The sequence below is a fragment of the Trichomycterus rosablanca genome, chromosome 21 (assembly GCF_030014385.1).
Source record: "Trichomycterus rosablanca isolate fTriRos1 chromosome 21, fTriRos1.hap1, whole genome shotgun sequence".
Taxonomy (NCBI): Eukaryota; Metazoa; Chordata; class Actinopteri; order Siluriformes; family Trichomycteridae; genus Trichomycterus; species Trichomycterus rosablanca.
In genome coordinates, this window is record NC_086008.1 from 5,258,550 (window position 1) to 5,275,426 (window position 16,877).

Here is a 16,877-nt window from a genome sequence, read left to right on the forward strand (position 1 = left end):
ACCGGGCATCTACACAGAGATAATTAGCTATCAGGAGGGCCGGGGACCTTCAGGACTTATGTTTAATGTAAACCCTGCTTTACATTAAAAATATCCCTGCATTTAATAGCATCTTTTGACCATCTGGCACTACTGGAAGTTTTCACTTGGTGGCGCTAATGTAGCATAATGTCGATTTTTCCATCCTCAATGTACATAGTAAAAGAAGACGCCACTCAGCAGTCTGCAGATGCTGGTTTGTTTTGTGTGGATAAACAACAATAATGACGTTAGTTAACATGATAATTTCTGCTGTTTTATAGTAGACAAAACAAAGCGGTTATTTAATGGTTCATTGCATTAATAAACCGAAGCTACTACTTGCATTAATAAGCTACTGACGTTAGCTTTCATCTAGCATCAGAATGTACCTGTTTTACACCATTCTCGCCGCTCTTTCCTCTTTTTTTGTTTTGAAATGGATGAAGCGCAGGAGATTCTGCACGGATGTAAAACGACTGGATGGAAAAACGGTTCTGATAACTGGTAAATGTGTAAATTATATTTATTTGGCTTTAGATATAGGATGACCAACGGCTCAATCCCAAATTGTTTAATATCCCCTACATAGGGAATGATATAACACTAGGTATGCTGCCTATACAGTGCACTCCTTGTTTGTAAAAACAGTGATTTGAGATACGGCCATCATTGCCCGTTATTAAATGTGTAATTGTCAGAGGAACCCGTGTCCCAAATCACAATAAAAGCCGCCAGTTATTCGATAACCTGTATAAAGGTTGGGAAATTAATCAGACTGACTAGTCAGTTGTCTTGGACTAGTATGTGGACAGTAGTGTTTCCCTTCACTGCTGGTTAAACTGCACAACGGTGTCCATTCTGACATTTCCAGCATAAACCCTAATAATGCCCTTTTAAAGGAGTGCCAAGTAATTACAATTAAATTAGGATTGATTAATCTATTGTTAAAATTACTGCACGGTGGCTCGGTGGGTTACCTTACAGCAATAAGGTCCTGGGTTTGATTCCCAGGCGGGGCGGTCCGGGTCCTTTCTGTGTGGAGTTAGCATGTTCTCCCTGTGTCTGTGTGGGTTTCCTCCTGGTGCTCCGGTTTCCTCCCACAGTCCAAAGACGTGCAAGTAAGGTAAATTGGAGACACTAAATTGTGTTTGACATTAAAACTTGTAAATTGATTAATCTTATGTAATGAGGAACTACTGTTTCTGTCATGAATGTGACCAAAGTGTAAAACATGACGTTAAAATCCTAATAAATAAATAAACACCTCTCCTGCCCATGTAGTGAGGCAGTGAAGCAGAACAACTTGCAAATAATTATTGCAGCATCCAGTTGATTCCTGAGCCAATATGAGCTAATACAAGCAGTAACGACCTCATTGGTCTTAATGAAACAGCTCCATACAGAGGAAGAATTGTGACCTGTTCCTTTATCATGACTATTTAAAAGCTCATCTCTAATCTCTTTACAGTCATGCCCTGCCTGATCTTTCCTCTTTACGTTTTTAGGTGGCAACTCGGGCGTTGGTAAAGAGACGGCAGTAGCTTTGGCTCTGAGAGGAGCCCGAGTGATCATCGCCTGCAGGGATGAGGACAGAGCAAGGAAGGCGATTAGGGAGATCAAGGCCAGAAGCCACAACATGAATGTGATCTTTATGGAGTTGGACCTGGCTAACATGAGATCCATCCGCGAGTTCTGCAAAAGCTATCTACAAAGAGAAAAGAGGCTGGATATTCTCATCAACAATGCAGGTGAGGATTGGAAATACCACTAATGATAAATATACATGAATATAAGATATAACAATTCTTGATCTATATCAGCCAGTCATACAAATGCTCTTTTGACTGAATGGACCCAAATTCCTATTTCAAACTCTTGTGAGAAGCCGTCTCAGAGTGGCTGTTGTTATAGCTGAAAAGATCACATAGAGGTCACTCTATTTTAATACCATTTGTTTTGAAATGGGATGTCTGGCAAGCTTATGGTCAAATGTCTGAATACTTTTGGCCGTATAGTGGATCAGACTTAAGGCAGCTCTGAAGGCAGGGTATGTTGGACCCGATGTAACTGAGTGTGTGATGTGCTTTGATGATTTGGCGCTCTGTCAGGCTTGTATTTGTCCTGATTAATTCAGAAGTCTGTCTGTTGTAGTTTGACCAGCTCTTTTATGTCTCTCTTTCTCCACAGGTGTCCCCAGTATCCTGAACTGGACCGATGATAACTTCTCCATGTGCTTTGGGGTAAATCACCTGGGTCACTTCCTCTTGACCAACCTGCTGCTGCCACGATTGAAGGAGTGTGCACCGAGCCGTGTCATCACGCTCACCTGCTCCAGCTATAAATATCAGAAACTGGATTTCCAGGACCTCAACTACAACCTGTTCCCTTTCTTGACCTACTGCCGCAGCAAACTGGCCAATATCTACTTTACCCAGGAGCTGGCACATATCATGGAGGGCAAAGGGGTGACTGCCTATGCTGTGCATCCTGGTAAGAAAAAAAAGACACATTCACAGTTCCTGTTATATATTTTGCTGTGGGATAGCACTGTTCCCTGTTGTTGATTTATGTTAAGTGTTGGGTTCTGAGGCCTGGCTTACAGTTAGCACTCCAATTCATCCCAAACAAGTCAAGATCTTACACTCCAAATTCAGTAATCCACTTTGTTATGGACCTTGCAGTAGCATTCAAATTTCTCTGGTAGTTGGCATTCTTCAGGCTTCCACCAATGCAGATTAATCCATTATGCCAGTATATTGTCACTGCTCCGGGGTCCAATAGCAGTGTGCAGTAAAATCATGCTGACACTGGCCTGACGAATGGTAAAATTTAGCGTGTATGGCCTGATTAGAACCCACACATCTTTTCTGCCATGTAGTGTATGGCCCAGTCTGTTAGGCACCTTATCCTTTTCATTACACCATACCCCAAATTTAGACTATAAGGAACAGGCAGGCAGCATGGATGATGCATGATCGGCTGGTGTAATAATGCTGTAACTCTCCTCTGTGTTCCTCCCTGCTGCAGGTTACGTGCAGAGTAACTGGACATGCCACTACTCATTCCTGTACCAGATGTTCATGAAGGTGATCACGTTCATGTTTTTCATTCCGTGCGAGGCTGGGGCACAGACTGTTGTGTACTGTACCGTTGCAGATGAGGTTACCGCTCATAACGGGGGTTACTTCAGTGACTGCAGACCCGCCAAGTTAAAACCTTTCGCTAAGGATGCCGGCGTGGCCAAAAAACTCTGGGAGGCGAGTGAGAGACTGGTCAAACTTGCCTGAAAGCTGAATGCATATTTCTGACTGTTTTTTAAATCTTATTTATTGTGAATGTTTTATTTCAAACTGGGTTCATGATTCTTTTATTTAAACTTAATTTGCAATGTACTGGAATAAAAAATACTTATGTTATAATAACACGGCTGGTTGTGCTGATCATACATTATTTAGATCAATAAAACAAACATTAATATTATTCTATATGCACAACGCTTTTAAAGAACAGCACTGGACACCAAAACATCATCCTGTCTATAAAGCACATCACAGTTATAAATACATTTGAAACTGTACTCAGAATTCTGCAGGCTCTTTTTGATGAGATCGGGGGTTGTGCAAGCGGTAAACAGAATTTTTTTTTTTGACCCAGAAGATAGTGAGATAATAATCTGGAAATGTTTGGCCACTGAAATAAATCCATTCCAGGATTCAATGAAATCATGACCCATACAAATCTATTTTACTATCTATTTTTAAGATTGTATAACTACTATTAAAATACATTTTAAAGGGTAAGAGCAGGAGAAGCATCCACACGATCTCTTAGTATTTAAATCTTCATCTTTATTTATAACACTTGAACACATTTCCTTAATCAGATAACACATAGCAAGTTTGAGAACAGAGCAATAATAAGAGTAGGAATAATCTGGGAAAGAAAAGAGTATAATATCTTCTACAGAAACCCAAAACTGACAGCGGGCTTCTGTGAAGACTTCTGAACAACTATCCAGTGAGGTGATCTAGAAGAACAGTGGGAATCAGGAACAGAGTGAAAGGATACCATACTAAAAACATTCGAGCTCTGTGCTTTCAGTGCAGGTAAAATCACCTCTCATTCACATTATGTTTTAGTTGTGATTATTCAGCAGTTATGAAAGATCTTTAATACAAGTAAAAGCAAGTTGAGTTTTACTCCACTATCATAAAGATATTGATGTTCTATTAGAGTACGTTTGCGTAACTCTACGATAACCCAGGAGTTTCCAAACGTTTAATTCCTGTACATTCCTATTAAAGAAAAAATCTGCACTGATAACAATGAGCTCGGGTATAAAAGCATGCCATAAAATATATCACCATTTTTATAATCTCATCAGTCTCATTACAGCTTTCATTCACATCATCCGGAGACAAAAAATTATTGAAGCACTTACAAAGCGTGGGCAGGAAATACAGAAGAAAGGTTCAGTTAATCAGCATTCAATAGGAAATGAAAATGATTAAAGAAAGAAGTAAGAAGTAACACCAAACTTTGCGTTTGAGTAAGTGTCATGCAAAGAAAGTCAGATTAAAACATTATTCAACTGCCGCTTTAATACTGTGTCCTGTTTAATAACAATGTGCATCACTTATTTTACATGGTTATTCTCAATGGTAAACACACAAAGAAGAACATTAGTACATTTTTACATGCTGTTTAGTTTTTATTTGAAGGTTTTTTTTTGTTTAGTTTTTTTAGGAAGTGGACTGTTGGGGTATTTTGAGCACACGTATAAACGTAACAGTCCCATATCACTTTGTGTCAAGACGAGATGAGAGTGGGACACGAGGGGATCCACAAAGAATCAACTCAAATACACCCAGCCAGAAACCCACCCGGCACTAGAGCTAACGCAGACACCCAGACTGGTTTCGTTTGTGGGGTCGCTCCTCCAGCTGAAGATTATTATAATGATTTGATACAAGGGATGTTTGACAAGATATTCCAATTGATGCGGTAAAAATAATCTGTAGTAAAGCCGGTATCTTTACCAAAGCAGTGTGGAAAAAAAAAAAAACATGAATAAGCATGTCAACAAAATCCTTAAATAAATAAATAAATAAATACAACCTAAGAACACAAAATGAATAAGCCTGTAAAATCCAAAACCAAATTGTGTTTGCGCAGTGGATTGTACGAACCAAAGGCAAACACTTATTTTTATCACCTTATCATTAGGCCTCTCTCAAATTTGAGTCCCTCAAGTTCACCTGCAGCTGCAGCTCGACTGACAGGTCACACAGGTCAGCACTTCTGCATGCGATATGTTTCAATACACCTCTAGCTTAAATACACTTCATATAAAGAGAATTTAACTTCGTCTCACATTTAAAAAAAATCAGATATTTCTAAATATTAAAAACGTCCAAAGAGTCCATCATTAGCAAAATACCTTACTATCCACAGATCATGCTTCAACTTCCAGCGTAGTACAAACACACCAAATCTCCTTCAATGAGTCTAAAATATATAAATATATAGTTATATATAACCTTAACCTTAATAAATGTTAATATATCTGAAAGAAGAAAACATTGCTTACAACTATTAAATGAAATCGCCAACCTCAAATGTTCAATCTGCATGGCACATCTCCCTTTTCTTCATACACCTTAACAAACCTTCACTAAATCACTGTTAGTCAAAACAAACAGCTAAAATGTCTGTACATTTGTAAATAAGACGACATGAGCACGCAGCTGAATTGTGGCACCTTTAGCTGGAGTATGGCTTATAATGCGAGCTGGGCACACAGACAGTCCATTAATTGGCTCTGCTAAATATGGAGGCTGTTTTAACCCTTTAGGGACTAAACGGTCACGAAAATTCATTGAACATCTGAAATAACAATGCAGTGCATAATCTGCACTTTTGTATCACCTGGCCACCAGGGTGCGCTCTATTATTGTGTATTAATGAACGGTAGCCAAACGTTTTTATTAGCTATTCTACCAAAGGACTAAAATGGATTGCAGCAGTGGAGGGAATCAATCTAGAGTTTAAATAAACAGGTGCAAATGATCTTAAATATAGGCAAATTTAGGGCCCGGCATAAGATGAGCGTCAATTGACCGCAAGCCTTCACACACTCAACATTTTCTCAGTCAATTTGGGCAATTTGGAGCAGTCAGTCAGTCCACCTACTGCATTTTTGGAGAAAGGAGGAACCTACGCAGACGAAGGGAGAATGCAGTGCCATTATTTTTCAGTCACATTGTACTTATTTTAAACGCTGAGACAGCGCATCAATAAATGTTAACTACATTTAATAGACCATTTAAATAACTAACATTAGGAAGATTCAAAAAGATTGCACTGCTTAATTTAATTTATTCTGCGCTTTATTCTGGTCAGGGTTACTGCAGGTCTGGTTTCACAGAGAAGCACAGGGTAAAGGCAGGATTTCCTTGGACAGGGAGCCAGTTTATCACAAAGCAAACAAAGTAATCATGTATGTGTAGACGCTCGGCCGGCTGCCAGCACATTGACCCGGATTCAAGTCTTGGTGGTGGTGGGCTCTTGTATTAGACCACTGTACCACCTGAGTGCCTGGTATTGCTTATTAATTTTCAGTGATACTTTGATTGATTCTGCTATTGTATCAAAATATTAGTCAGAAATAAGCAGCCAGGTCCACATTTAGTCTTAGTCCTTAAAGGGTTAATATCTATATTGCAGTCACATCAAGTACTGGCAGCTGACCACAGATAATTCAGTCAGTTGGAGGTTGCACCTGTGCACCCAGTTGAAAATCAAAAAAATAGATCTGGGTAACATTACAAACACAGACTAATTCAGAAGAGATGCTGAATGCCTGCAGTGTTTTCACATTGATTAAGGAAAAAAAGAGCATCTAAAGACTGGAAGACCCCAAATACATCACTCTGTTCAGCTCTGCCTACACACACAGAGAGAGTTGAAGATGACTTTACAGACAAATCTAGATGTTTTATCATCAGAAACAGAAACACACACACACACACACACACACACAGTGTTTCATTCCACAGCAAAGCCTATACAAAACACTGTGCTTCAACCATCCCCAACTGTTACTATAGAACCACCGTGGATACACCGAGTGTCATGCGATCTAAAAAGGATGAACGAAAGAACCAGAAACAACGGCATCCAAAATCTGAACTGTACAAATGACACATGATTGCTTCTCTGTAGTAATAATCATATTCATAATAAACACAATAATAATAATAATAATTATGATGAATATAAAGAATAATAATTAAAATGTACACACGGATCAGTATAACACAGGCTCGATGTGTTGTTCACACTGAGGCGGTGAGAGAGAGAACGTGTGACACGTCACAGACAGTCAGAGAGTCGCTCTGCACACTCATTCACACACGACACGGTGTGGCGACACAGAGGGGCAATAAAGGACGGGGCAGAACAGACATTGCACAGAAACGTGATCGACAGGTGAGGGGTGAAGCCCAGTGTGGAAGGGTCAGGCACTGACACTGGACTTTCTCTTTTTACTCCCTCTTCCTCTCTTCTCTTCCACTCTCCTGCTCTGGCTGGGCGCTCTTCCTACAACCAGCTCTCACTGCAAATAACAAACAGAAACAACAGAAACGTCAGAAACTATTTCTGCATCTCCGATCACAAACGTACTGCTTTGTTGATGTTTCAGTCTCTGAATCTTTCATTTTTCTATTGCAATTCCTCTGCCGAGGCACCACCCCCAAACTGGTCAAGGAAAGCCACCTACTGGAACACTGCAGAGATTGTAACTTGAAAACTAGATCTAGCATTATACATCTACAGGTCCTTCTCAAAAAATTAGCATATTGTGATAAAGTTCATTATTTTCCATAATGTAATGATAAAAATTAAACTTTCATATATTTTAGATTCATTGCACACCAACTGAAATATTTCAGGTCTTTTATTGTTTTAATACTGATGATTTTGGCATACAGCTCATGAAAACCCAAAATTCCTATCTCAAAAAATTAGCATATCATGAAAAGGTTCTCTAAACGAGCTATTAACCTAATCATCTGAATCAACGAATTAACTCTAAACACCTGCAAAAGATTCCTGAGGCTTTTAAAAACTCCCAGCCTGGTTCATTACTCAAAACTGCAATCATGGGTAAGACTGCCGACCTGACTGCTGTCCAGAAGGCCATCATTGACACCCTCAAGCAAGAGGGTAAGACACAGAAAGAAATTTCTGAACGAATAGGCTGTTCCCAGAGTGCTGTATCAAGGCACCTCAGTGGGAAGTCTGTGGGAAGGAAAAAGTGTGGCAGAAAACGCTGCACAACGAGAAGAGGTGACCGGACCCTGAGGAAGATTGTGGAGAAGGGCCGATTCCAGACCTTGGGGGACCTGCGGAAGCAGTGGACTGAGTCTGGAGTAGAAACATCCAGAGCCACCGTGCACAGGCGTGTGCAGGAAATGGGCTACAGGTGCCGCATTCCCCAGGTCAAGCCACTTTTGAACCAGAAACAGCGGCAGAAGCGCCTGACCTGGGCTACAGAGAAGCAGCACTGGACTGTTGCTCAGTGGTCCAAAGTACTGTTTTCGGATGAAAGCAAATTTTGCATGTCATTCGGAAATCAAGGTGCCAGAGTCTGGAGGAAGACTGGGGAGAAGGAAATGCCAAAATGCCTGAAGTCCAGTGTCAAGTACCCACAGTCAGTGATGGTCTGGGGTGCCATGTCAGCTGCTGGTGTTGGTCCACTGTGTTTTATCAAGGGCAGGGTCAATGCAGCTAGCTATCAGGAGATTTTGGAGCACTTCATGCTTCCATCTGCTGAAAAGCTTTATGGAGATGAAGATTTCATTTTTCAGCACGACCTGGCACCTGCTCACAGTGCCAAAACCACTGGTGAATGGTTTACTGACCATGGTATTACTGTGCTCAATTGGCCTGCCAACTCTCCTGACCTGAACCCCATAGAGAATCTGTGGGATATTGTGAAGAGAAAGTTGAGAGACACAAGACCCAACACTCTGGATGAGCTTAAGGCCGCTATCGAAGCATCCTGGGCCTCCATAACACCTCAGCAGTGCCACAGGCTGATTGCCTCCATGCCACGCCGCATTGAAGCAGTCATTTCTGCAAAAGGATTCCCGACCAAGTATTGAGTGCATAACTGAACATAATTATTTGAAGGTTGACTTTTTTTGTATTAAAAACACTTTTCTTTTATTGGTCGGATGAAATATGCTAATTTTTTGAGAATTTTGGGTTTTCATGAGCTGTATGCCAAAATCATCAGTATTAAAACAATAAAAGACCTGAAATATTTCAGTTGGTGTGCAATGAATCTAAAATATATGAAAGTTTAATTTTTATCATTACATTATGGAAAATAATGAACTTTATCACAATATGCTAATTTTTTGAGAAGAACCTGTATATGCCACTTAAGAATATCAGAAATGCCAACTGTGCCTGATGGATGCCCGGTTAGATCAGTAGCACAGTTAGGATTCAAACTCAACAGCTTAAACCTTTTTGTTTTATAGTAGATGCAGCTCACCTTCACTGCAGTGGAGCAGCAGGAGCTCCCGAGCAGTGGAAATGGACGTTCTGCCACTTGGAGTCTCGACGATGCCACACCCTAGTCTCTTCTGACTGGCTGCTGCGTGGCCGGCCTTGCCCATCCACGTACTGTGTGAGGCGGATGTAGGCTATGCAGGCAGCGTCCTCGCCAATCAGGTGCACGTGAGGGTTCAGAATGGTGGTGTGGATGGGCTTGCTGTTCTTAGACAATACTGGAAAAGAGAAGCCAACTATTACAATAGGGTTAAAGATTATTTGTGTATATAAAGGTTTTAGGGCACAGAGGAAATCTGTAGATGAAAGCAGTGTGGAAACAGCTGCTTCAACTTAAAAATCCACTTTTTTGATGTTTAGTGCACTCACAATTGTCAAAATAGAATCTGTGGAAGTCCATGCCCTCCACCAGGTTCCCCAGAGCCTCCGGTTCAAACGAGGTTAATCCAGGATCACAGATCTTACTAGATACAAAAGAAAAAAATAAAACACATTAAGGTTTATATATGATTGTTGCCACCTCACTGAAAAGAAATGCACAAATCATGCAACAACAATGGCATTGTGAGTGATTATTTTAAAGGATTAAATTATATTTATATGGCAGTGATAGCTCAGCAGTTAAGGTACTGGACTAGTAATCAGAGGGTTGTGAGTTCAAGCCCCACCACTGCCAAGTTATCACTATTGGGCACCTGAGCAAGGCCCTTAATGCTTAATTGCTTAATTGAACGCTGTGTTCAGTCATAACTGTACGACGCTTTGGATAAAAGCATCTGTTAAAAGCAACAAATGTAAATAATATTTAAAAAGCTAAGGCATGTATTGAATTATTTAGCTTTACATAACAGAACCAACTAACTTTGGACTCTAAAAAATACAAACCTTATACCTGTACACTTTAAACATAAAAAACAAGCATTAAATGTAATAAAAATGTGCTCTTTAGTGCATTTAGTGCAACTATGCAGCATCATACACAGAGGTGTGTGATGCACTGAGTGTTGACACATTCACCTCATCACCAGTATTAAAATGATCTGCAATCTGAGCCACAAGCTCCTTTATAGTAGCTGCTCTGTTAGTTCGAACATTTGCTGAAATCAGGAAAATCCTAAAACTGCCATTACCTACACGTCCCTTACAAGTGTATCTAAACTTTAGACTTCAATAGTTAGTATATTGGCAAATGAAGAGATGATTTATGTTTTTGATCAACATTTAGTAACTTACGCATAAGCTTCAAAGTCTCCATTGTTGATGGCTTCGATTAGCTGTTCAGTAATTTTGATGATCTCCTGTTTACGTGCTGTCAGGAAAAAGCAGCAAAAGAAGTCAGTATATAAACAAAGGTCTTTTTTTTCCCGCCTCATTCTGTCTCTCGCACAATGAGAATGCGACGAGTTGCAAAGAACCCCTTTCAAAACAAGGGTTAAGTTCACCCCATAATGCATGTATTCAAGAAAACCCAAGCAAATCAAACACGATGCTTTCAAACACCCTCTTTTTGGTCACTTAGTTTCAACTCTAATGGTCAAACATCCCTGAACAGCCCATTTTCTCCAGCATCAAGTAAACAGTGAACCAGATCAGGTACGTGTTAGTTTGTTTCCAATGCAGGCAGCCACTCATCAAGCAAAACCATGTTTCTCATGCTAGTGCCACTTCCACAGCTTAGTGCTTTACTCACAGTGTACTGGAGGCAGGGGGCTGGAGGAAGGCTGTGGTGGAGGGGGTGAGGGTTGGGACGGGGTGGGTACAGGGTTCGGGACAGGGTTCGGGGCAGTAATGGGTCGACTGGGAGTAGATGACTCAGTATCTGCCTGAGGGGCTGAACTTCTGCGCACACTGCTTACAAGATCTGTCAGACGTGACACTGCGTCATTCGGCAACAAATCAAAAATGAGAGAGGACAAAGGAGACAGAATGGAGGAGAACAGAGAAAACAGTGATGAATGGAACAAACAAACAGGTAACAGGAAAGATGATACACATATTCAGACCACAGGTCAGTAGACCACATGTCTACTGCCACTTAATATGCTTTATTTCAGAGCTGAAATAGCTGCGATATATACAATCTATGATATAAGAGAGACAAACGGCTCCTTTAGGCACATTTCCACCACTGGAACCTTTTAAGGAGCCTAGGGATATTCACAGGGAATTATAGTTCCAGGTTTATAATTCCAGGTACTATTCCCTTCTGCCGGTAAAAATAGGAATAAATTATTTTTATTTAATTTTATTAAATTTTTAACGTTATGTTTTACACACTGGTTACATTCATGACAGAACAGGTACTTATTGGTTACACAAGATTCATCAGTTCAAGTCTTTTAAGGTCAAACACAAATGTTGTATCTCCAATTCACCTCATGACTGGCTGCTGCGTGGCCGGCCCTGCCCATCCACGTACTGTGTGAGGCGGATGTAGGCTATGCAGGCAGCGTCCTCGCCAATCAGGTGCACATGAGGGTTCAGAATGTTGGTGTGGATGGGCTTGCTGTTCTTAGACAGTACTGGAGGACGAAAGTCAACTATTACGATAAGGTTAAAGAGGAAATCCCTAAATAAAAGCTGTGTGGTAGTTCAAGTCTTTTAATGTCAAACACAGTCATGGACATTAGTATCTCCAATTCACCTCACTTACACGTCTTTGGACTGTGCGAGCAAACCAGATCTCCCAAATAAAACACACGTAGACACAGGGAGAACATGCAAACTCCACACAGAAAGGACCCAGACCACTCCACCTAGGAATCGAACCCAGGACCAGTGCTACCCACCAAGCCATCGTGCCGCCAAAAATTTAAATAAATGACTAATCACCCTAATTTCTCTCCTGATGGGAGTGATCTCTTCAGGTATTACAATACCCCTCATTTGAAGGGTACAAATAAAAAAGCTGAAAATCATATGCTTGGCTTTTACAGTTACAGTTACAAAGACAGGCCATCATGTCTAACTACCTGCCTGACTACCTAAATGTTGTTTGTTTATAATATCCCAGACACACAAATTTTGTTGTAAACATTACATGAAAAGTAAAAGCCACTATAGCTGCAAAGAAGTGGGGGTGCAGCAATTGTAGTTTTGTATTATTTCCTGGAATTTTGAAATAGGACGTCTAACTAGTTCATGGTAATGTGCCCACATACTTTTGGCTATATAGTGTTTAAATTTTAAACAAGTGTTTAAACAAGTCAATTTTGTTTTGAAGGTATTTTTAAGTTACGAAAACGACGAGAAATTGAAGTGCTTATTGATGTTCCAACCACCATCCACAAACCGTGTAGTTCTCATTCAGGATTTGCAACCCTTTATTTCCTTTAAAGGTTCCAGAACGTCAGTGGAAACATGCCTAATCTTAACTCTACTAGCTTACTTATCCTTATGTTACTTATCCTTCTAGTCTCTCTTATACTTACTCTGCATGGGAATGTTGGGGGTTTGAGGGGTTGGGGAGGGGCTACTTGTGTTCCCCTCACCATCAGCAGCAGGGCCCGAGCCCCTACGTACCGCACCCAGCAGGTCCGAGAGCTTGGTAGTGGCTGGGAGGGCCGAGAAACAAGAAGATGGAGGAAAGGCAAAAGTCAGAGAGAGGTGGACCAGTGTGAGAGGTGAAGGACATGAGAGGACACAGACACAGCAGTGGACAGGTGAAAGACAAAAAGCCCTCGGTGGGTGCACAGACTCTAGTGTGTTGAATCCGATGCTGATCTGAGTGAGTGGAGCTTTCTTTACAGCTGGACAATATGAAAACACTTTATTTTATTTAGACCAGTATGTATTGTTATATCAAACATTACCTTGCGATTTGTAATTTAAAAGGTAAGGTGAAGTTTTGAGGTAACACGGCTGCATTATGTAAACATGCAGCATTTTTCAATGATGAGACTTTACATATAGATCATTTGAATTCTGTGCTATCAAAATACATTTAAAAACAATTAACCAGGGTAGCTAAGGGGAGGCACGGTAATGCAGCTGGTAGCTTAGTACTGCAGAGCAACTAAGGACCCCCTAAGGACCAGTTTGATCCCTGCCTTACTGTCTATGAGACACTTTGCACGCTCTCCCCATGTCCACAAGAGGATTTCAATTCGTCCAACCACTAAAACATGCAGAAGATAGACCGGCTACTCCAAACTAGGTGCAAATAAGTGAATGAATGCATTAAATCGAACGCCTGCATTTTCCTAAACAGACACACTTATGGTTACTTAAGAGTAGCCAATCCACCCACTGCATGTTTAAAAAACAAAAAAAAAAAAAAACATGAGTACCTGCAGCATGAGGATCTCAGAACCTAAGCTGTGCAACACATACTTGACCGGTTGTTTTACCATGCCACCTGACTAAAATATGGCAACAATGATTCAGAAACAATATACAGTATTGTGTAGCTGTAATGAAGAAAAAGCCCAGAATCAGCACACTTTCTCTGAAATACCTAAGTAAGTGAAGAAAAAAGTTGGCTAACAACCTGGACAGGACAATTTATTATTATTAAAAAAGCTGAAACAATAAAACATTTTATAATGTATGATAAGGTCAATAAAGGGACAGCAAGAATAGACCATTAGTTAAAAATAACAAGGTACCAGAAAGCAAAAACTAACAAAATATAGTCCCTAAAGAAGAATTCCACAATTTTTTCAACATTTCTCCCTCATCAAAGGTCAACTAAGCTGCTTGTTTAGATAGTTTTAATAAATAATGAACTGTTTGGGGAAAGACAATTCCCCAGTACAATCTAGTCATACTAAATTACCAGATTACATTTTGCTTTCTCTACCGCTGCTGACTTCCACTCCTGATCGAGGAGGGTCGCCCCATATGTGCTGCAGCCGAGACAAGCTCATATGGAGATCCGTATCGTGCATGGAAAGTCGCACTAATCTCCATTATCTCTGTTCAGGTGCCTGTCCAATGTCTCTGCTCAGATGCCGAACAGGCTGGTGGCATTGTTAAAAACCAAACTCTAAAGAAATCAAAGCTGGCACATTCTCCTGGAATGTGGGTTACTTTTCAACAAGCAAATGATGCTAAAATTCTACAAAAAAACAAAAAAAAACAAAATGATGGAACTCCTAATAGCTGTTATCTGTGGTAAATCACATGATAATCACAGAAGAGAACCAAACTAATGCAGTTAAGGGTATCAAACATTAGGGGAATCAAACATTTCCAATAATTCCGTTTCATCAAAGCCTGGTTTATACTTTCCTCCAAACGGGCTTCCAAAACCTTTAAATATTCGGAGAGGCACAGTGAATGAGCAGAAATTAGGCAGTTTGTAAATGCTACTACACTAAACAGATCCTACATGGTGAATGTACACTAAAACTCTGTAAAATGGTGTATATATAAACCAGGCTTACAGAAATGTGGACATAAACACACAGAGGATGATGGATTAGCAAAGGGAGAAATCAGGGCCCATATTAGGTCAAAACTAAAGCGTCATAATAAATATCTTACTCACAGTAGACAGGAGGGGCAGGACCCTGAACTGTTTGGGCAAGGTCAGGCTGTGGGCTGGGGTTTGATTGGGTTTGACCTGAGCTGTTGTCAAGGCTTTTTCCTATACCTGCCACCCCCCAGCAAACACAGACAGATAAGCGGATAACCAAGCAGATGGACCGCAGATTAGAACCCCATAGGGTCAGTGCTAGCAACTTTATACTACACAGTTTAGAGCTTTACAACAGAGAAATGTAAGCTCGTTTCACACATTTGAGGCTTGATGGCTAGCTGACGAGCTCAACCTTTAACCTGGCGTCTTACAAGAGAAAAAAGCTAAAAGGTGCAGTGCAGAAGTCCACCATATGAAGGAATAAGTAATATGCATCAAAAATATAAGGCAACCATTTCTTTTAGTTGAGTTTCTTACCTCTCACTTACAACTCTTACTCATGGACAGTACCATTAGAGACTTACAAAACATTCTAGCTAATCATTTATTAATTATTTAAATAATGCCATTTCAGATAGGGTTGTGCTTATTGTCAGGTGAGAAGATTCTATATGACCGACCCACTTCCATAACAGCTGGAACAGTAGGGGCACTCAGGCGGTGCAGCAGTCTAATGCGCTAGCACGCCACTGCAGTGTTCACACTCAAGAGTTCGGTTCTCAGCAGAGCCACCCACTGGCTGGGTGTCCATACAAACACAATTGACCGTGTTTGAAGGAGGAAAGGTCGGACAGGGTCTCTTTCTGCTGCGCTGCGATATGCACAATCTCCACGACTGGTCTGGGCGTCTGTGCGAGTGTGTGGGAGGTCAAATGGAGCCTAGCCATAAGCAATACAGCTGTGTGAAGGCCCAACACTGACAACTGACAAGCGATCAGGAGCGGCTGCAGATTGGACACGTGTTGGAGGGTGTGTGTGGTGATCCGGCTCTCTCTGATCAGATCAGGGGTTGAGCAAGTGGCAGCAGATTGGCATTCAGGAATTGTAAATGACTAGATTGGTAAATAAAGGGGGGAAATCCAGAAATGGTTGGGACAGTACGCAAAATGCAAAAAAAAAAAAATCTGATCACCGTCCATATTTTTCCAATTACCTCTGTATTTATATAGTGTCATTCTGAACGCAAAAACTTCTCCAGGTTAATATCAACCTGAAGCAAATCTGTCATTTCCCACATTGATCTTATAATCTAATAGCTTTGACTGGCTTCAGTAAATATGGGCTTCGTAACTTCAGCACTGCCAGGGGGGCTCTTAGTGTCACTCACACAGCTTCTGTTTCCTGCTAAAGCTAAAAACAGCACAAGGTGACCTTTTCCTTAAACGAGTGCAGCAAAAACAGGAGTGATCAGACAGACATCTACCACATCAGGAATGAAAATGAAAAACGAAAAACCTGCTTATTTAAATATGCTTTGGAATGGACGTAATTTCAGTATTTGATAAAAAGTCTAAAAAACCCTGTTAATTTTGGTGTTTCTTTTATATTTTTTATCAATAAAAGTATATGTAATTTAGACTAGGAAGCTATGAAAGTTGTAAATTTTAATGGTTAGCAACTTGGCTAAGAGGTTGCATTTTAGCTTTAGTCACATTAATGACAGACAATACTGGTTTTCAAAGCTTAATAAATGCATTTGCAGATTTCTCAACATAACGTATTAAATCAAACCCTTATGTAAGCGAGTTGTGTACATTTGGTGGTGTATTTGCTATATTCAATTAATCCCATCTATCCGGAAAATGTATTTACGTAACAAATGTGGACAGGAAATAGAAATCTGTGCACT

The 16,877-nt window shown here is 40.5% G+C and overlaps 2 protein-coding genes across 33 annotated transcripts in view; one reads left to right on the top strand and one right to left on the bottom strand.

Annotated features, from left to right (window-relative positions):
* The first annotated feature begins 218 nt into the window (after positions 1-218).
* Positions 219-3,443, top strand: si:dkey-174n20.1 (uncharacterized protein LOC796174 homolog). Of its 2 annotated transcripts, XM_063017659.1 has the most exons (5): positions 219-268; positions 468-525; positions 1,527-1,769; positions 2,209-2,511; positions 3,049-3,443. In XM_063017659.1, the coding sequence occupies exons 1-5, from the start codon at positions 230-232 to the stop codon at positions 3,306-3,308; spliced, it is 903 nt and encodes a 300-aa protein (XP_062873729.1). In that variant the 5' UTR covers positions 219-229; the 3' UTR covers positions 3,309-3,443. The 2 variants fall into 2 exon arrangements, with proteins under 2 accessions (XP_062873729.1, XP_062873728.1); XM_063017658.1 differs by lacking the exon at positions 219-268 and having other exon boundaries at positions 393-525.
* A 405-nt stretch (positions 3,444-3,848) lies between these two features.
* camk2b1 (calcium/calmodulin-dependent protein kinase (CaM kinase) II beta 1) overlaps positions 3,849-16,877 on the bottom strand; it is a 63,681-nt gene continuing 50,652 nt past the window's right edge. For 14 of the 31 annotated variants that reach the window (XM_063017559.1, XM_063017572.1, XM_063017570.1 and 11 more), the window contains 4 exons: positions 10,840-10,915; positions 9,976-10,070; positions 9,590-9,824; positions 3,849-7,639 (listed from right to left, as the gene is read on the bottom strand). In XM_063017559.1, the coding sequence (XP_062873629.1) occupies positions 9,592-9,824; positions 9,976-10,070; positions 10,840-10,915 (404 nt within the window). In that variant the 3' untranslated portion in view covers positions 3,849-7,639; positions 9,590-9,591. Of the gene's footprint in view, positions 7,640-9,589; positions 9,825-9,975; positions 10,071-10,839; positions 10,916-11,296; positions 11,483-13,037; positions 13,161-15,097; positions 15,203-16,877 lie in introns of all 31 variants that reach the window. The other 17 variants (XM_063017549.1, XM_063017552.1, XM_063017547.1 and 14 more) reach the window with 4 other exon arrangements.